General features: G+C 43.5%; 1 protein-coding gene across 7 annotated transcripts in view; it reads right to left on the reverse strand.

Moving 5' to 3' along the window:
• The window catches only part of CEP170 (centrosomal protein 170), a 97,100-nt gene that overhangs the window by 6,059 nt on the left and 69,279 nt on the right, over window positions 1–21,762 (reverse strand). For 3 of the 7 annotated variants that reach the window (XM_038760787.1, XM_038760788.1, XM_038760792.1), the window contains 5 exons: window positions 19,048–20,859; window positions 13,127–13,361; window positions 6,382–6,559; window positions 4,641–4,808; window positions 4,147–4,235 (listed from right to left, as the gene is read on the reverse strand). In XM_038760787.1, coding sequence (XP_038616715.1) covers window positions 4,147–4,235; window positions 4,641–4,808; window positions 6,382–6,559; window positions 13,127–13,361; window positions 19,048–20,859 — 2,482 coding nt within the window. The remainder of the gene's footprint in view (window positions 1–4,146; window positions 4,236–4,640; window positions 4,809–6,381; window positions 6,560–13,126; window positions 13,362–19,047; window positions 20,860–21,762) is intronic. The other 4 variants (XM_038760789.1, XM_038760793.1, XM_038760791.1 and 1 more) reach the window with 3 other exon arrangements.

A 21,762-nucleotide genomic window follows, 5' to 3' on the forward strand; every position in this document is an offset into this window, starting at 1 on the left:
GTTGGAAATATAACAGCGGCATGAATATATATATGTATGCATATATATGTGTGTCTATATATGCATATAAATATATATATATATATATACACACACACACACATTTATATATACACAATCTCACAAGTCTTCTATCTTGACAAGAATGTAAAAAATCCCTTTTGAAACTTCTGGGATTTCTGAACCAAGAGAGCCTTTTTCTGGCAATGAGTTATTAAACTATCTCACACACAATTTGAAAATTCAGCCAGAACAGATAATGCTTTGTATTTAATAATGCTTAAGGTAAAATAATATGCTTACTACAAGTCCCCTTTTTTTTTCAATTTTTAAGAGCGCTTGTCTGCTGGTTCAGTGGTTCTGAGAAGGAGCTACCGTTTACTTCCCAGAAAGAGATAACAATAACAAGAGATAACAATCATTTAGTCATGTTAGTGGGAGCAGAAACAGCATATACTGACCACCCAGTTGGTATAGCGCCCTGTACTAGATGCTTGAAAAATATAGAATCACAAAGTGACTTGTTCCTTGCCCACAATGAGCTCACAGTCTAGAGGGGGAGACAGACATTAATATAAATAAATAACAGATATAAACATATGTGTTGTAGGAATGGGAGGGGAGATGAATTAAAGGAGCAAGTCGGGGTGACGCGGAAGGGAGTGAGAGAAGAGGGAGAGGAGGGCTTGGTCAGGGAAGGCTTCTTGGAGGAGATGTGCCTTCAATAACACTTTGAAGTGGGGGGAAAAGTTATCTGTTGGATATGAGGAGGGAGGGCATTCCAGGCCAGAGGTAGGATGTGGGCGAGAGGTCAGAGGCGAGACAGACGAGATTGGGGTAGAGGGAGTAATAGGAGGGCAGGATTTGGGTAGGAAGATAAGATGATCAACCTGATTAGCTTGGATCTACCCCAGCGCTTAATATGGTGCCTGGCACAGAGTAATTACTAAACAAATAGCATTTAAAAAAGGAGCTTATAGTCTAGAAATCTATCTTCATCCTACAGCTATTCACCTTACAATGTTCTTTACCTTTGCACACTCCTAGGGCACTAAATCTTTTTCACTAAAGCTATGCACAGAGATTATAATCTTTGAAAACTTCTGTGTAGCTGTAGGGATACATATTTATATGTATGCCATAAACTGATTTAAATAATTACGTGGTGGAATGTATTTTTTTAAAAAAAAATCAAGACATTTTTTCTTATACCCAGCCAAAGTGTTGAAAAGTTCCTGCCTCTTCAAGTCAACTGTGCTGTTTGGATACAGCTGCCATTTTGTCCTCATATCAGGGCTTTCCCTGAATTTTTCATGTCTACCATTTGCTTATCTTCATTGCTGTCTAAAACAAGCTGCTGGTAGTCTGAAACAAATCCCAGCTCTCTGAAAGGCATAAAATAGATATATGAAGCATTCGAAAGAGAAGAAAGAGGGGATTGGGGGGAACCATTAGAACTCTGGGAGAAAACTCTGACCCAATACATTGAGAAAACTGGTTTACACGTTTGCTCATCAGAAGGCAGAGATTTTCCAGAGGGAAGTGAACAAACAGTGGGTTCCTTAAGAGCAGGGCACATGTCTCATGTTGCTGTTGTACTTTTCAGTGGGCTTAGTACAGTGCCTTCATTGTGCTCAGAAATACGGGGTCTTTGGAGTACAAGAACATCATCATCAATCATATTTATTGAACGCTTACTGTGTGCAGAGCACTGTACTAAGCGCTTGGGAAGAACATGTTTCCTCCTGCTTAGCTCCTCCCTAAAGTCACGCACCGTGGATCTGAATGGTCACCAGCTTCAGTGAAAATGAGCTGTGGCAACAGAATAAGTTATTCCTTAGTGATAAATAGCAGAGTGTCTATCTTTGTTTTTAGGGATATGGGACCCTCTTCCCATTTAAATTTAATGGGACTGTTTCCGGCACTCTTGATCTTATTTTCTCCCTGGAAATTGAATTTTCCCTAAGTAAATTTTGACGAGGACCCCAAAGCTATAGCAAACACCGTTTCTGCTTGGTTCTTTTATTTGCTCTGGTTTCACTCTCCAAATTTATGGGGGTTGGGGAGAAAATCAATAAATGCGTTCAGTTGTGAAAACCTAATCAAAAGGCCAGTGCTTTTTGTGCAAATGAGTGGAGGATTTTCAGGACCAAGAATGTCCTTTATGACGGCAAATATTCAACTAGGAGATAAGGGTACACACGCAAAGCAACAGAGAAGAGCTGCTGCCTTTGATTTACTCACCTTTTCTTGGGGCCCGTTGGCTCTTAACAATCTTGACATTTTATGGTTCCAGAGCCTTAAATCCAGGGAGCCCGAAGAAAGGGTGAAATGAACTCCCCCTCGAAAGACGTTCTCATCAATTTCAGCCTCACTACGTATCTGCCATCCTGTGGGTCTGAATTAAGCGGATGGACTTTCCTCCTGCCTTCTCTGTGCAGAGCGAGGCAACAGGGGAGAGGAAACGGGCAGGAGTTGGAAGTCTTTTGCCTGGCCCAGAACTGGCTCTCTGCTTCCTCCCCTTCTCCTGCTCTGTATGCTCGAGGTAGAGCTGATCACAAATGCTGTTTGGCTCCCGCTTGGATGGGAGAGAAGAGGGGAAGCGTGTTCAGCAGGGACCCATTCACGTTCACTCTGGGCATCCTCGCTCCTTCCTTACTACATCCCAGCCTGCCCACTTGGCTCCTCTAATGCCAACCTACTTACTAGACCTCCATCTCATCTATCTCGCTGCCAACCTCTAACCCACATCCTGGCTCTGGCCTATTCATATCCTACAGACCATTACTCTCCCCACCTTCAGAGCCTTATTGAACTCTCATCTCCACCAAGAGGCCTTCCTTGACTAAGTCCCCATTTCCTCTTTTCCCACTCCCTTCTGCGTCGCTCTGATTTGCTCCCTTTATTCACCCCTTCCACAGCCCCACAACACATATCCTTATCCATAATTCCTTTACTGATATCAATGTATGTCTCCCCATTGTAGACTGCAGGCTCACTGTGGGCAGGGAGTGTGTCTACCAACTCTGGTTATATGGTACTCTCCCAAGCGCTTATTACAGTGCTTTGCACATGGTGAGCGCTCAATAAATACGAATGATTGATTGATCCCTGAGGAGTGATGCTGATAAGCCCAGGGCCCTTAGCTAAGGGCTGAAATTGCGCTTACTCTTTAAAGACATTCCAAAATGGAACCAACCTGGGCCCCCGAGTAGGTTCTGGAGATGTTCGACCTACATGAGGGCCAAAAACCCAGCCCGAGTGCCATTTATCAATCTCTTTTCTGAACTGGAAGCCACTAAACTGTCGGTGCACCTCCTAAAATACTGGAACTGCTGCCCTTAATAACAATACTAATGACCATAATAATAACAATGATGATAATAACTGTGGTATCTGTTAAGCTCTTACTACGCGCCAGGCACTGTACTAAGCACTGGGGTAGATACAAGAGCCATGAGGCAATCGGAGAGCAGTGTGGTCTAGAGGAAAGAGCCTGGGACTGGGAATCAGAGGACCTGGGTTCTAATCCTGGCTCCGCCACTTGTCTGCTGTGTGACACTGGGCAAATCACTTCCTTTCTCCATGCCTCAGTTTCCTCATCTGTAAAATGGGGATTAAGACTGTGAGTCCCATGTGGTATAGGGACTGTGTCCAATTTAATTTGCTTGTATCCACCCCAGTGCTCTGTGCAGTGCCTGGCACACAGTAAGTGCTTAACGAGTACCATAATTATTATTATGATTATTATTAACCTAATTTGCTTGTATTTATCCCAGAGCTTAGAACAGTGCCTGATTCATAGTAAGTGTTTAACAAATTTCAGAAAATAAATACAACGGTTTTGGTAGATACGTTCCCTGCCCACAGTGAGCTTACAGCCTTCTTTCTGTCAGTTCTCATCTAAGTGTGGTAGGAAAGGCGTCTCAAACTACTGGTTAAAAATACACTTTTGGGTGAGCAATGTGTTGTCTGTGCCCGCCTCTCTCCTCTCTCTGTCTCTCTGGCAATGGAAATTCCAAAATTTACCCTACCTTATCAGATTTTTTCCAAGCTTAAGAACTAGCTATTTATAAGAAACTGAAAATCCAAAGCAGAGATATATTAGAAATGGAAAGGATGACCACTGGACCTTGAATACTCTACCTTATTTTACCAGCCGTTTTGTCTATAGATTGTCTTATCTTGCGGGAGAACTGGAAGACTGACGACAGCAACAGGTTATCTCCCATGACCTGACATAGCCAAAGGGAGAGAATTTAATGTTCTAGATGTTCCACTCAGTCTACTGAAATTTCAAAACATATTTACTGACTGTGCGGTCACCCCAGATCATTACGCTTGGGCAACCTAATGCCCTGAAGAGATGTGATTCCTGCCCACCCCTATTTTAAATGACCCAGTAGGAGCTGTCATGTCCTACTTTTGGCCACCCTTTGATTATTCCAAGGGAACAAAACCCCCCCCCCAAAACCCAAGCTCACTTCCCCTTCCAAGACTTCCACCCTTCCAGAAGGCTCAACCTTGGAACGGGGGTTGAGTTGAACAATAACAACAACAATTAAAATCTTCCCAGATATTCTGGTCATGCCTCCTTGGAAAGATCACTTCCCCCAACGAGTTCATGGGATCGCACGTACTTCATCTCGGCTCCAGGTTCTCCGACGGGTAATCGTTAAGGGCTCCGGGGTGTCCGATTGCTGAGGTCTGGAATCACAGACTCGGCCGTTCCCTTCTGGTGGCTTAGGATGAGCTAGGGGAGGGATCTTTCTGAAGTTGAGACTTTCGTCAAAAACACGATCAACCAACTGACAGGACAAAAAACAAAATGACACTTGTGAAACCCCTGCCAATTTGGAGAAAACAATGGGTGTTAAAATGTTATGGTCTTTTATAGATTAGTTGGAATTTTTTCCTTCTCAAGTAGGATCGAAATCAGATGTCTCCGATAAATGGAACAGTCTATTGTTTTAGGTGCTTCAACAGTTGTTGACTTTGCCCAGCTGGATTCTGGCCGAAAATTTGGGGGGTAGTCCATTATAGTACACAAATCGATAGACAATTTTACTTCCCCCCCTCAAATTGCCAGTATCTGGTGAAAAGGAAGAAGGTGAACAGGTAAATGGAGGATTTGCGAACTTTACTCACTTTGCCTTACCAGTGAAAATCAGAGATTATCTCCGTTTACCCTTCCCAAAATGATGCTGTGAATTCACTCCACGAGTTAGAGTAAATGGCAAGTTCTGATTAAATTTGCAAAAGGAAAATTTTCAACAATAATCCATAAGTCCCCAGTCCTTTAGTCTTTACCTGAAGGACTAATCATTACAGAAATGATCATACTGAGAGACTGCCACCTACCATTTAAATTATAAACAAACTACATATGCATAAGAGGTACTAAAGAGGGAAAAAACCGTAGACCAAATTCCCAACATAAAACACAGAAAGTAAAATGGAAGGCATAGTTATTGAATGTAATGTCATCAATTTACTGGGGGGGAGGGGCTGTGAAAATGTTAAAGTGTAGTTGTGCACCTACACAAACAAAATCATATCAGGTACACTGCACCAGAAATGTAAGTGTGCTCCGCCACCGATGAGAACCGTTATATTGCTCCAAAAAGGACAATTTCATTCCAAATTAATAACAGTTGACCAATGAGGTTAAAAAAAACTGTACAAAAGGAACATCAAAGAAACATCACTTGTATAGTCAGGCACGATATAGAGAACAACAAAACCAGGAAACATTTAAGAATTAGATTTTTAAAAGGTAGTACACAAGAAGGCAACCAGGGAAAAGAATATTATGAGTTCTCTACTGGAATTAAGTGAATCTGAATCATTGGCCATTTTGGACTACAATTAAATACAGCACTCCATAAAAAGCAGAGCAAGTTGGACTCGCCCAATTATAGCTCGGGGCAGGCCTGAATCAAGTAATACCCTAGGATTTTTTCAGGAAGGAGTGTTGGCATTTACTTGGGCAATTTCAATCTATTGGCAATGTTAAAATACCTACAGGGCCATCTGGTCATCATAAACTTTCCTATCTTCAGTCCAGTTTATGTCTCTGAAACTCATCTTTCCTGGTGTAAAAAACCCAAAAGCCTTCAAATGCTTCACTTTTTAGGTGCCGGTTATTGTTTCATTTTTAAGCAAAGCCGTGGACCAGTAAGCCGGGAGCAACATTTCCATTTTAAGTGACTGCTCATGGGGCAACTTCAGGCAGCTGGCTCCTTTTACCAGTTGGGTTAGGAAATGAAAACGGAATTTGTTAAGGCAAACTATGGCTAGGCGGAGCTTCATGCGGGCGGGGTGAACTCAAACAAAGTGGTGCCAAAAGCGAAAAGCAAAAGAAATAAAGAAAAGAAGAACCTTATGCATTTCTCCATGAAGATCTCCTACCTCTTCTCTAGTGTCTATGGCAGAGCCAGGGGTGGTTGCAGCAGTGCTTACTGTGGTACTAGGAGCAGTGCCTGACGAAGTCACTGAATCTATCTCTCCTGCTACATCGTTGATTTCCCGAGCAATGAGAGCCAGATCTTGACTGATCCTGGTAATAATTTGAAAAAAGCCATTTAATTTCTCGTGAGGACACAGCACAGAGAGGAATGCAGACTAAATGAGAAGAGCTTCACGGACCAAGACACTAGAACGTTCTTTGGAGGTGGTGGGAAATGCCTTGGTAGTAGCGACAGAAACTGAATTACCATTTTCACCCGGTGGTATCTGCATATATGGGATCGCTAGCTGTAAAAAAAGCAGTGCCTCGGTGAATCATGGTAACAATCCCCGGTTAGTGGGTCCGGAGCTAATGTACCCCTCTAATACGTCCTTTCAGAAGAGAAACATTCCCGCTCTAAGTAACGCAAGGTACGGAGCAGCCAAATGACCAGATACTTAATATTCCATATCCCAGTTTATCCTTCATGCAGAAAATTATCATCATTATTCATCACTGTTTTTTGAGGGAAGGAAATGGTTTTCGTTTCAGAGGCTTTGGAAGCGGCTGATGTCCAAGAGGTTCCCCAAGTCTCGGAAAAAGCTTAATTGGCGAGGGGTAGTGTGAAGAGAAAGTCTAAGTGAGATGAAGCAAATATACAGCAACAGCACTTAAGGCTGAGAGATGCACAACGGCTCATCCCAATTACATAAAGCCAATTCCTTTCACGTTTGATCATGCAGCCGTGACGTGATCTTTTTAATAACATTTTTTTAATGCGACGTTTGTTGGCGTTACACTTGTGACTTGTATTTAGGAGTTCAATTCTTGACAGAGGGGGTAGACTGATAATAATGGTACTTAAGTGCTTCCTGGGTGTCAAGGCAATCAATCAAATTGATCAATGCTATTTATTGAGAGCTCACTCTGTGCAGAGGACCGTAGTACGCGCTTGGGAGAGTAAAATACAGCAGAATTAGCAGACATTCTTCTTGCCCATAACAAATTTACAGTCTAGAGAGGGAAAGCACTGTGCTAAGCATGGAAAAGATGTGGATCTTATTAAAGTGCCCCACATAGAGGAAGGTCAGGTTGAAAGCAAGTGTCAAAGGCTGAACAAATTCTTCCCTGAGACTGTATTTCCCTTTCCCGCCCCACCCCTCCCCAACTGCCAGTGCTGGCATCTTGCACTCTCAGAAGATCAGTTCATCCATTCTCTCATATTTATTGAGCACTTACTGTGTGCAAAGCACTGTACAAAGCGCTTGGGAGAGTGTGATATAACAATAAACAGACACACTCCCGGCCCGGTTCTCACTCCATACCAGACTTTGGCCCATAATGACATTGCTTTAAAGTACGGCAGATTTATCAACAATTTGGGGAGGGTGGGGGTCAGTTCTGTGGCAAATTACGCTGGTTCTTATTGTTGCCACCCGAGACAGGTCAGGTCCTTTGGAAAGCGTGTTCACTCGTTCTGACCACTGAGGATGCTTTAGTGCAAGTGAAACAGCTTCTACCTCAGTAGATGGCAACACATTATATCATCTACTGAATGCTATGTGCACAGCACTGTACTAAGCGCTTGGGAGAGTTCAATGTAACAGAATTAGCAGGCACTTTCCCTTTCCAGAAGGAGCTAACACTCCTCTAAAGCTCTGAAAGATTTCATGCCCCTTCACAGCACCTAAATTGCTACCAAGGAGTCTCTCGAGGAGAACTGGGCTCAACCTTAACACTACTGCAGAATTATGGAAATGTCCCTAATTAAAATTTTACATAACTTTGAGAAATTTCCCTTCAGAAATCTGTTGACTGAAACGAATGGGTCACTACATAAATTTGAAGGGCAAGTTAAAGGACTCAAAACTGCTCTCGTCTCTAAACTGTATGACCTGCTAGGAGCAGACAAATCCCATGATAAGACCAGGTTACTTTCCTGGAAATATGGTTAGATTGAAAGCTCTTTGAGGGCAAGGACCAAAACAACTAAACCTATTAATCTCTCCCAAATTCTTAGTCCAGTGCTCTGCACAGAGGAGGTGATCAGTAAATACTATTGACTGATTGCTTGGGGCCATGTGCAAATATACATGATCCCTGCCCTCACAAGGAGCATATGGTTTGATGGGGGAGATTTTATGTTCTTAGACAACAAAGGGCAGTCTAATTCCCCCAGACACCCCCCTTCCTCGTCTCCTCCAAGAAGGCTTCCCTAAGTCCTCCTTTCCTCTTCTCCTACTCCCTTCTGCATTGCCCTGACTTGACCCCTTTATTCATTCCTCCTTCCAGCCCCACAGCACTTATGTCCACAACTGTAATTGATTTATTTATATTAATGTCTGTCTCCCCCTCTAGCCTGTAAGCTTGTTGTGGGCAGGGAATGGATCTATTCTATTGTACTTTCCCAAGTGCTTGGTACAGTCCTCTGCACACAATAAGTGCTCAATAGATATGCTTGACTGACTTAATGACTATACCAACACATTTCCTTGGACTATACCAAGGCCCTACTGAGAGCTCACCTCCTCCAAGAGGCCTTCCCAGACTGAGCCCCTTCCTTTCTCTCCCCCTCAACCCCCTCTCCATCCCCCCATCTTACCTCCTTCCCTTCCCCACAGCACCTGTATATATGCATATGTTTGTACATATTTATTACTCTATTTATTTATTTATTTTACTTGTACATATCTATTCTATTTATTTTATTTTGTTAATATGTTTGGTTTTGTTCTCTGTCTCCCCCTTTTAGACTGTGAGCCCACTGTTGGGTAGGGACTATCTCTATATGTTGCCAACTTGTACTTCCCAAGCGCTTAGTACAGTGCTGTGCACACAGCTCAATAAATACGATTGATTGATTGATTGATTTCCCTTCTTAAACCATATGGGCTATATCTAGGAACAAATCAACAGGCAGGGAAAAACCAATGGAAAGGAAAAAAAATAATCTGATTATAAATTAAACCGTTTAACAGACAAAAGGAAGATATGAACTGAGAAGAATCCTGGCCCCATTAGCATGTAATAAGTGAGGTCTATCATTTTAAAAAAGATGAAAGTAGAGACAGTAATGAAATCATGCTTTGGGTTCTAGATGCTTCTATATTACATTCTCAGCTAAGACCCACTGTCTTCCAAGGAGTACGTGGAGCTCACTCTTCCAAGAAGTACGTGGAGCTCTGCTCTTACATTTTTTTAATGGCATTTGTTTAGAACAGTGCTTCACACATAGTAAGTGCTTAACAAATGCCATCATTATTATTATTATTATTATTATTATTATTATTATTATGTGCTCTTCAGGCACCGCACTAAGCAGTGAGTTAGACACACGATAATCAGGTTGGACACAGTCCATTATCCCACATGGGGCTCAATTCTTAATCCCCATTTACAGGTGAGATAACAGGCACAGAGAAGTTAAGTGACTTGCCGAAGGTCACAGAGCAGATAAGTGGCAGAGGCCGGATTTAGTATCCATGTCCTCCAACTCCTAGGCCCTTACTCTTTCCATTGCTTCTCCATCCACCTCTGACAGACCTGTAAGGCTAAGGTTTTCCGGGTAATTTTGAGATATTTAGATTCATTCATTCAATTGTATTTATTGAGCACTTACTGTGTGCAGATCACTGTACTAAGCGCTTGGGAAGTACAAGTCGGCAACATATAGAGACGGTCCCTACCCAACAACGGGCTCGTATTTAGATCATCAAGCTCGTTGTGGGCAGGGTATTCGTCTACCAATTCTATTGTATGGTAGTTTCCCAGGTGCTTAGTGTAGTGCTCTGCTCACAGTAAGCATGCAGTACCACTGATTCATCATTGTTCTGATTAAATGGCAAATGAAGAACCACAGCCACTGCCCTGAAGATCGAATTGAGGTGGCAATCAAAACATTCCAGGTTTAAATTAGCCAAACCACCAGCCTCTACTATCTCTCTGAAACTGAGAGCGAAGGAAAATGAGATCAACAGCTTTATTAGGCAAGGACTCAAACCAAACATTTTTCTTTCTTTGGGGAAAAACAGCAAATCATTTATCAGGAAATTAAATTTTCAGGCGATTTAGTTTTGATTAAGATACATTCTAACAAACTGAAAACTCATAAACAGGAAAAAAATGAGTACTAAACCCTAATAATAGATTAAAAGCTGTTTAAACATTGCAGAGTCCTTACTAAATGGGTTTTCAGACATGCTCTTTGATTTTTACCGTAAAAAAGTTGGGGGCATAATAAACAGTTGGGTACAAAGAAAATTTTCCAGTGGATCTGGGCAAGAGATTAAGTTGACAAGAGAATGGATGTCAATTCCATTTGTAAAGGCCAAGGGAGATGAATAGCTGTTACACAGTATGAAAGTAATTTTGAAATGGTTAATTAAACACGGATTCCATCTTTTTTTATTCATTTAAGATGGTCCCTTAGCTAATTTACCAAAATTTTATCTTTGCAATTTTCTGAAGTAAACTAATTAGGTAGACAAAGAAATAACTGATCGAAATGAGACTGACAACAGATAAACATCAGTTGATGCAAAAGTCTATTTTCTTTTTAAAGCTTTCCAAGAGGCTATTTGCATAGAGGAGGGGTGAGTTCATTAGGAAAAATGAAGAACTAAGATATCTGGGGGGGAAGGCCACTTTCTCCATTAATCCTTCTACTAAAAATACGTATCTTTTGATATCTCTTTTGCACCACCTATTCAGTCTGGCAGTAAGTGTCCAAAGCCATTTATAAATATTACATTTTGTGAAAAGACCAGGGCTGATGACCACTTGCACAATATATCAGAAGATATTTTAAAAACTTATTTCTGTGTTCTCGTTCAAAGCAGAACAACTACTTGAACCCCAGGGTAGGGGGTTACAATCCTCTAAAGTGTTTGCTTTAGGAAAGTTTTCACTCTACCCCTGAATATACTTTCCTACAGGATAGAAAATCCTAACCTAAAAAAGAGAAAAATGTGCAGAGAATTTCAAAAGAGGGAAAGTCGGGGTAGTTCATGTTTTCAGGCCCTCCCCACACTGGACACTGGGGAAAGCTGAGTCGCTTCAGAGAGCACTAGCCAAAAAAAGAGTATGAGCGAGGAAACCAAAACAAGTGTCATATCCAAGAGGGAAATGAAGGAGAAAAAAGGGAAATAAAAACAAAAGGAAACCAAAATAGGCCAATAGGATCCCCCAAAAAATCTGTAGAACAATCTGCAGAGACTAAAAGTGTTTAACTTCCCTATACTATTTGGTAGTTTGTAGAGTTACGACTATAAATTAGATCAAAAGCTCCTTGAGGGTTGGGATAATGCTTATCTACTGTACTGCTGTATTCTCCCAGTGCAGTGCTCTGCACACAAAAAGGTGTTCAATAACTACCACTGACTGATAAGGCCTTAAATTTATTTCCAATAGTTTCCACAGTGACAAGACCAAATCATATTTCTCGCCCATTTCTCTTAGAATAAAATGCTTTTAAAGGGAATAAATCAGAACAGGAGGTTAACAAATCAAAACACTTTAGAGAACCAGTTAACATATTAGCAGCCGACTCTAGCCTCACATGCTATTATTTTTCAAGATTCGGATTTGTGTATGGACTTCGCATTTCCAGCAGGCCTTATTTTTATAAGCTAGGAGTGAGGTCAAGGGGGCTTCTCTCGGGTATTGATTATAAAGTGATTAATCCTGGGTTATAATGCCGGAAGTGAGAGACTCGAAGACTGTGCCTAAGGACTTTATTCGTTATGAAGAAAATTTTATCCTGCCAACGATTCTCTAAATGAAACTGCTCTTGCTGTTAGCACACTGCCAGCACATATATTTCTGGACGCGAAAGCACCAGGCACCTTTAATGGAAACATTCCCTCAATTTTTATTTTGCAATACACGGTGCCTTAAAATATGTTCTTCCTTGGATTAATGTCTGGTGAACTTATGAGTATCCCTTAGTTGTGCTGACTAGTTAATCACTTCACTCCTTGCCACTGTTTGTCTTTCATATGAATGTTCAGCAAAATGTACTTAATACATTTTAAAGCCTCAAGACCTAGAAAAGCTACACCAGTGTTATTTAAATACCTGCTCATGGGACTATGGCGGGTTTTCAACTGTGACTAGCCATTTGGGAAGGAAAAAGAAGAAAAATCACGAAATGTGTGTTCGGCCATAGACCCCTGAGTGAGGCTTGCGTTGTCTTTGAGAATCACATGGCATTTCATGAATGTATACGTGCATATTTATGAAATAGACAAACATTAAAAAGGACTCGACCTCTAACTGGTGGACAGCTCTCCTTTCTATGAAGATGGAATGAATAAAAAGGCTGTTGGGTATTAGTAGCAATTTAAAACCACAGTCCACTAACTAGTCTGCTGTATAATACTTCCCATTCAACCTCAGAAGGGCAAAGAAGATGGAGGTGTTTGTCAGAACTTTTGCTGATTTTGACTGCTGACAGAGTACAATATAACAATAAAACCAACAGCTCACAGTAGGATGGAGTTGTGGGGCGAAGATTGAAACTAATGACTGAAGTGAATTTTTCAGATTATCTGCAAATCTCGTTTATCCGTGGCCTCGCTTCCCTTGGCATAATCAGTTGAGAATGCCCTGCCACTTACTGTGCAGTGTATACGTTCGTTAAAAACGCCCTGCGCCAGAAGTTATCGACTTAAAACCAACCTCGCTATTTCTTCGCGGTGAGCTGTCCAGTCTCGGATGTAATCTTCTTGCTCTTTGATCCGATGCTTGAACGAAGAGTTACTTTGCATTGCTGCTCCTGTGCTCTGCAGTCGAGGGGTTTTCAGGGCTGGAGAAGTACGTAGACGGGTATGTTTAGGGGAATTACGGTTTGATCCAAATTCATCTTCTGAGGTGGAAGCATAATCAGTAGGAAAGCGCCTCCATCTTGAATTTACTAAATTAGTTTAATTATTGAAAAAGAATTATTATAATATCGTTTAAGAGAAAAAACATACAAATCACAACTTCAGAAACACCACTCCAAGCACACAAAACACACGACTGTTCGATAACTACATCTCAGGACCTCACAAAACCCACTTGTCGGTTTCAATGGCCCCAAAGAGATGAACATTTCTGTGATATTTACAATGATGAATGATTAATAAGACATGGCAGAGTGTCACTTGTACAGTGGTGAATAAACAATCATGTGAACAATTCCACTAATGATACACCACTAAGCAAGCTCAATTCATAAAAATGGACTTGGGTTGTCAATCACTTTTCAGTCACATAATTTTCTTCACTTAAGCGTGGATTTTTAACATGATAATGACAAGACAGACATATGGGCGGAAAGATTTCCACATGCCAAAACAACTGCCAGGATGGAGACGGTGATAACCCACTCCCCCGCTCCCCCTGACATTAAAAAAAAATTGCATAATTCCTGCAGGAGAAATTATGCATTTGTGGCAGAAAAAACATTACCTCTGTCATTCAACATCCTGTTATGCTATGGTTGGAATAAATCTTTTTACAAGGTAAATAACACAACAATGGTAAAAAGTATCTTCACTGCATAGCACTGCTGCTCTGACACTGGAAACACATGGGGGAAAATAAACAAAAGCATACAAAAATGGGGGACGGCAGAACTCAAGCAAAGACCATCACTCTTCCACTGAATTTATGCTGCCATAGGACTCACAGTAGAAGAAAGTTGGGGGCCAGCCGACCTTAAAAATAAGGAGGTGTTTGCCCTCAAAAAGTAGGGTTAATAATAAAAATTCTCGCAAATACCAGAATCCAAATGAACATAGGAGCTTGCTCCTCTGGATATAAAAAGGAGATTTGGAGGGGTTTTCTTTAATGTGGCAAAGTGGAAAAGGAAGAAAACAATTTAATGAATGATGACCATTATAAAATGGGCAGACTTCCAGGAGGAAGGCATTCGATTTTCTCAAGTCATTGGAAAACTGGAAAGAAGTCAGCGATTGATCCTCATGATCACATGCAGTGACAGTTCATGGCTCTTCCAGTAGGGAATTTCAATTTTCTTTATTAATTATAGGGATTTACACTCTAGCAGGGGTTTCGCTTACTCCAGTCTACTGCCTCTGAAGTCTAGACTAGCCCACTTCCCAATATACTCTGTGGTCCTCCAGACTGTAAGCTCTCTGTAGGCAGGGAATGTGTCTATCAACTCTGCTGTGTTATACTCGTCCGAGAGCTAGTACGGTACTCTGAACACAGAAAGAGCGCTCAACAAACATGATTGACTGAGTGAGTGGTCATTTGGCGGCTGGGAGGGTTCAGTCAGTCAATCAGTGGTTTTATTGAGCACTTATCGAATGCAGAGCACTGAACTAAGCCCTTGAGCACTGTACTAGGTGTCTGATGCTGGATTCTAGCGGGCAGGGAATGGGCCCACCACATTGTACTCTCCCAAGCGCTTAGTACAGTGCTCTGCATATAGTAAGTACTCAATAAATAGGATTGATTGTTTATTCTGCTATTAAGCTGCCTCCACAGGTCTGATTCAGCTCCGTGATTGAGTTCTTTGGAGCCTAGGCTAGGTGGTGACAGAAAGGCCCAAAGCTAATCCGGTGACAATGGGGAGCCTCTCTGTGGCTCTTCCTCAAAACTTCCAAGGCTGCCAGTCCGATGAGGGAACCACCAAATTCTCATCTCCATCCTGTTGAGTTTGCCACCATCTGGGGACAATCAGTTAAGTCCACTCAGGAAGTAAACCCCATTTTATACATCCTAGTCAAGAGATGATAAACGCTCGAGGTCATCTGTGGGGATCAGCATAACTTTTACTCCTCTAAATAAAAAAGTAGCCCTGTCAGACTTTTGGTTCGATGGCTGCAATGCTCGGGATGTCTTAGCCCAAGGGCAAGAATCACTGACTCTTGACTGCTAGCTCCTTCTAAGATGTAAGCTCGTTGAGGGCAGGGAAAGTATTTGCTAATTCTCCTGTATCCCACTCACCCAAGAGCAGGGCTCTGCATATAGTAAGCGCTCAATAAATACCACTGATCGATTGATTGATTCAGGCTGCTGCTACTCTTGAAGTACCCCCTTATAATGATATCCCTTCTAATGCCTGCTCAGGTCTTTCCAGAACCCAGTGTGGATGGGTGTTCTATGACAATGTTAATCTCCGGTGTCTAGACTGCTATTTAGTTGTTGAATCAATGAAGGCGCTGAGAATCATCTGAGAAAAGTGAGGAACAGAAATGAACAGCAGAGCCAATACAGTAAAGCAGATCTGGGGAATGGGCTAAGTCTAAAGCAATTTAAGGACAGGGGTGTTTGTTAGGGGCTCTGAAAAGCAAATGTGGGGTTATGTGGCGAAATGGAGGCTGACAGAAGATCTGAAAGGATGAAATTAAAAACTGTCCACTACGTTTAGCTCTGAAAGACCAACTGGGTAACTAATTTTACCTGATTTACAGGGAGTATGAAAACGGATACAAAGTGGCCATTTTAAAATTTGTTTTATGCGTTATTTTTACTTGGAAAAAACACCTATAGAGTTATTAAAAGATTCAGACATAATACATGTAGTGAAAGTAAAAGGCACCTTCTCAAGAATTGAGTAAACAACTTCTAAATATTTATGAGTAAGGTCCCAAACTACCAATTTGGAACAGAATCATGCTGAATAAAATCGATTTTGTTCAGTATAATCCTTCACATTTAGGTTAAGAAAATAAAGATATTCTAAATATTAAAGGGGGCAAAAGCAATCGAAAAACTCTAAAATATTAGAATTCTCAGAGGGCCAGCTTGCCAGGGTTATACGTTTTGAGCCTCCATCGTGAAATTTTAGAACTGAGGGTGGAGGAAAATATAAAGATTTTCCAGTATTGTAATGCTGAAAGTTTCCATAGCAAAAGCTTCTTCTGGAGAAGCAAGATTTTTCTAGGTAACAGATATTGTTTTGGTAGGTTTCTTGGGAATGACTAAAATCCTAAGTGCATTTGATGTGGTGCAATGAATGAACGAATCGGTCAAAAAAAGACAGCTTAGTCCCACAATCCTTTAGGCAGGCCAGGCGCCCTCTGGTGAAACCCAAGGATAAAATAAAAAATAGTTTTAATTAAAAATCACATTTACTCGCAATCTGAAGACTACCAAAAAGGGAAACTGAAATTAGGATCAAATAAACCACTTTCACTACCTTTTCAAACTCCTTTGGCACCTGTTTTTGGCGAGATATGCCCAGAAATCAATCAATCGTATCCAGTGGAAAGAGCGTGGGCTTTGGAGTCAGAGGTCAAGGGTTCAAACCCCGGCTCCGCCACTTGTCAGCTGTGTGACTTTGAGCAAGTCACTTAACTTCCCTGTGCCTCAGTTCCCTCATCTGTAAAATGGGGATTAAGACTGTGAGCCCCCCATGGGACAACCTGATCACCTTGTAACTTTCCCAGCACTTAGAACAGTGCTTTGCATTCATTCATTCAATCGTATTTATTGAGTGCTTACTGTGCGCAGAGCACTGTACTAAGCTCTTGGGAAGTACAAGTTGGCAACATCTAGAGACAGTCCCTACCCAACAGCGGGCTCACAGTCTAGAAGGGGGAGACAGACAACAAAACAAAACATATTAACAAAATAAAATAAATAGAATAGTAAAAATGTACAAGTAAAATAGAGTAATAAATCTGTACAAACATATATACAGGTGCTGTGGGGAGGGGAAGGAGGTAGGGCTGGGGGGTGGGGAGGGGGAGGAGGGGGAGCGGAAGGCCTCCTGCACATAGTAAGCGCTTAATAAATCCCATTATTATTATTATTATTATTATTACTATGTGCAGAGCGCTTGGAAGAGTACGCTGCAATGGGATTAGCAAATACTAGCAGAAAGCATTAAAAAGTCTTTGTAAATGCTGGGAAAATTTTCCCATGTACTGATATCAACTAATGGAATTTATTGAGTGCTTACTTACTACATTATGGATACATTTTGTATTAATCAATCAATCAATCAATCGTATTTATTGAGCGCTTACTGTGTGCAGAGCACTGTACTAAGTGCTTGGGAAGTACAAGTTGGCAACATATAGAGACAGTCCCTACCCAACAGTGGGCTCACAGTCTAGAAGGGGGAGACAGACAACAAAACAAAACATATTAATACTTTGTATTACCATGCAAAGTATCTCCACACAAACATTTGGGAAGAAACTAGAGCAATAGTGTAGCCTAGTGGATGAAGCACGGGCCTGGATGTCAGAAAAACCTAATCCCGGCTCTCCACTTGTCTGCTCTGTGACCTTGGGAAAATCGTTCAACTGTGCCCCAGTTACCTCATCTGTAAAATGGGTACTTAAGACCGTGAGCCTTAATGGGGCCACGGGACACGGACTGTGTCCAACCTGATTACCTTGTATCTACCCCAGCGCTTAGAACGGTGCCGGGCACATAGTAAGCGCTTAACAAATTCTGTAAAAAAAAAAAAAAAAACCCAAAACTGTCTACAGTATTTCGGATTCACCTTGCTCCTGGAAAAAGATTTACCCAAGAACTGGGATCTCAATGCACGTGGCACTCATAAACCTAGCAATAAATGTCTTTATGGTTGACATCCAAGCGGGAGTGTTACCCATTTGAAGATATTTCAAACCCCTCAATAGTGGACAGGTGAACTTGCTAGGCGTACCAGAGCTGGGGCAACTTTTAAGTGAAATCACCCTGAAGCCAGGGAGATAAAACAATGGGATCAGAAAAAGCGAATGCTCTCTACATTGTGGCTACAGAGGTGAATCAAATGACTTTCAAGTGCCTAGAACAGAGAAAAGTATTGATAAATTCTGTTGACTGATTAACAGTCTTCCCTCATACCCAGAATTGGTGAGGGTGGAGGTGGGGGGGAGCTCTGAGGTGGGGTTCACACATCAGTCTTTCAGCTACATCATACTTGCCCAGAAATAATCAGTTTCCTCATCTGGAAAATGGGGATTTCAAAACCTGTTCTCCCTCCTTTGACTGTGACCCCCATGTTGGGTGGAGATTGTGCCTGACCTGATAAACCTGTATCTACACCAGCATTTAGACCAGTTGTTGACACGGAGTAAATGTTTAACAACAAATACCACAGAAAAATGACAACCAGAGCTTGTAGATCCCAGGGTGAACTCTTTCAGCAATCTAGCTATGTGGAAGGTTCAACAGCAACAAGCATTGTTTGTTCCAAAACTGGTTTCTGACGCAATCTGGGTAATCCCATTGTTAACCCATGTCTCTAATCACCCTAAATCCTAACTGAACTTTTTATGCATTTTCCAAGCCGCACCATTATCACTTTTAAATGAGGTCTTTGCACTTGGATCCTGAAGTGAAGTTTCGCTACTTGACTTTTAAAAAAGGCAAATAGTTAAAGGATTAAAACCTTTTCAAACTGAGTTTTCCTCTTTTTTCTCCAAAAGAACTTGGAATACCAACGAATGGAGGGTCTTTTGCAAAAGCTACTTTCAGCAAGCCTAGGATTTGGGCAAGCCTGATTCTTCTGGGGTGGAGAAGGAGGGATAGGGGAGGGGAAACTGTAAAAAAAAAACAACAAAACACACATTCGTGGCAAAAACCAACCAAATCCAGAACCCTGAAAAAGATGGGATGTGGTTTACCTGAGGGCGAGCTATGGGTGGAAGTCAGACTTTTGACCTTCGAGTCGGACAGCCGAGAAATACTGTTGGCTCTGATTCTCGGAGAGATTTTTTCGGATGGCGTCAACCTCGCCCCGCTCCTCATGAGGGCTTCCGGGGCACGCAGGGAGGTGCTGCTCCTGGACAGCGTGGCTTCGGAGTCGCTACGGGCCGACAGGGAGCCGAGCCTCGTCCTCCGCGGCTGAGCCAGCAGGTCGATCCTCGAGACGTTCCTTCTCCCCGACGGCGGCTTGGACGTGGAACTGGTGGTGGACACCTCGGAGGCCACCGAGGCCTTGTCGGCGTCGGCCAGCTCGCTGTCCGAGGCTTCGCCCAGCCGGGCTCTGCGGAGGAGCGATGTCCTGGTGGGCCGCGGCCTCGGAAGGGTCGTCGATTTGCCGGTCGCTCCGGGGGTCGCGGGCGACGTCTTGGACTTGGCCAGCTTGGCGCCCTCCGGTTTGGAGGGTCCGCCGTCGTCGGAGCAGGGGAACGGGGCCCTGCCGTGCGGTCGGCCCGAGTACGTCTCCTGGTCCGACGACATGACGTCCGAGATGGCCGAGTGGGGCACGCTGGACGTCTGGTCGTCGTCCGTCAGATCCACCGAGGGCTGGCGGAGTTTGCGGCCCTCGGCCCTCGACCCGGCGTCGCCGGACCGGCTTTTCGTCTTCTTCTCTATCTTCTCGCGGGCGCTGGAGGAGGACGATTTGGGGCCGTCTTTGGACGGGGACCCGGCCGAGCACCGGTCTTTGTACAGGCTGGTGAAGCTCTTTCGCTTTTGGGTCGATTTCCTTTCCGCGTCGCCGGTGACCAGACTGATGGTGCTGGCCGTGTCCACGTCCGACTCGGGGGAGATGGAGTTGTCCCGGTTGTAGCTCGGCGTCTCGGGGCCTTCGTCCGCCTTGTTCTCTTCGCGGAGTTTGGCTTCGAGGAAGGCCATGACGGCTTCTGTGTCTTTCAAAATGAGGGTGGTATCCATGCTGGAGTCAGTGTCCACGGAGTCGCTTCTCTCCCGCAATCGGCTCGCGGGAGTCAGGGCGAGCGACGGGGGAGTGGTGGTTTGTTTATTAATGTGAGGAATGAGTTCTATGGGGACGTTTGTGCTTGGTTTCTCTATGGTGAAGCTCCCTTGTCTCACTAACGGCTTGGAGGAGTCTTTCTTGTCCCCGCTCAGTCCTTTTGGGGTTTGGCTCTTTAAAATCTCCTCTGTTTTTCTTCTCTTTCCCTCCAGCTGGGCTGCCCTCTCTCCTTTGCCTACAGCGGGTCCAGGGATTTTGTCTTGAGCGTGGGGACTCTGCCGCGGAGATTCCTCCCGGCTTCTATCCGAACCGGAGGCGAGTCTGATGGAAGCTAATGCGGTCGGGGCCCGCTGGGCCTGTTCCCTCTGCTCCTGCTGGTGAATCCTGGCGAGCGCCTGCTTTACCGTGAACTCTTCCCTGCCCGTTTCGTTTTTCTCTCTCGCAGGAGAGCAGCTGCCCGCCAGGAACGGAAGCCTGTGGTCTCCGCCACTTTTTAGGGCCCGGCCATTCACTGTCCTGTTCACTCTCCCGAGTGATCTGGGGTCACCATCCGGTGGTTTCTCCCTCTGAGTGGGCGCTTCTTTCTCCTGAAGTTCCGTGTCCTGTTTCTCCCCGATCTCCGATCTCTGGGACACGGTCTTTCCCCTGGGACTCTCAGGAGGTTTCTCCTCATTTGGAAGCTGAGGAAGGGTCCGACTCTTCCTCTCCCCTTGGCTGGCCAGGGAAGCGGTCGAACCGGTACTCCGCACTGAGATGCCGGATTCGCGGATGTCGGCCTCTGTGGGGGAAGAAACGACATGGAGAGATCGGCGACGAGCCACGCGCCGTTGCGAGGGATCGTTTTAACCGAGTTGAAGGTGAGAAGGAGAGGATGCCTAGCTCTGTTCAAGAACGCCAGGAAAAGACGTAGGGGTCATAGGGAACTTCGAGCTGACCACAGTTGAGCAACGAAGCTTTTGAGTCAAAAAGAAAATGTGTCTACCAGCTCTGTTGTACTCTCCCAAGCACTTAGTAACAGCAGTATTTTAATCTGACGGCATCCCTTTTAGGGATGCTTGTACTGGTAACAGTAGTATTTATTAAGTGCTTACTGTGTGCAGAGCACTGTACTGAGCGCTGGGAAAAATCCACAGATGGGAATTAGACACCATCTAATTATGCTTAGTACAGTGCTCTGCACACAGTAAGTGCTCAATAAATACCACTGATGATGAAAATGCTTGGAAGCATACTTGCGTGCGTGTGTGGGTGTGTGCATGCACGCGCGTATGTGAAGCAACACGGCTTAGTGGATACAGCTCGGGCCTGGGAGTCAGGAAGACCTGGGTTCTAATCCTGGCTCTGCCACATGTCTGCTGTGTGACCCTGGGCAAGTCACTTCACTTCTCTGTGCCTCAGTTACCTCACCTGTAAAAATGGGGAAAAGAGTGTGAGCCCCATGTGGGACAGGGACTGTGTCCAACCTGATTAACTTGTATCTACTCCAGTGTTTGGAACAGTGCTTGGCACATGGTAAGCACTTAACAAGCACCATTAGTATTATTATTATATATATATATATATATATATATCTCACATCGATAGAGAAGCAGCATGGCTCAGTGAAAAGAGCACAGGCTTTGGAGTCAGAAGTCATGGGTTCAAATCCTAGCTCCACAAATTGTCAGCTGTGTGACTTTGG

Source organism: Tachyglossus aculeatus, chromosome 19, assembly GCF_015852505.1.
Source record: "Tachyglossus aculeatus isolate mTacAcu1 chromosome 19, mTacAcu1.pri, whole genome shotgun sequence".
Lineage (NCBI taxonomy): Eukaryota > Metazoa > Chordata > Mammalia > Monotremata > Tachyglossidae > Tachyglossus > Tachyglossus aculeatus.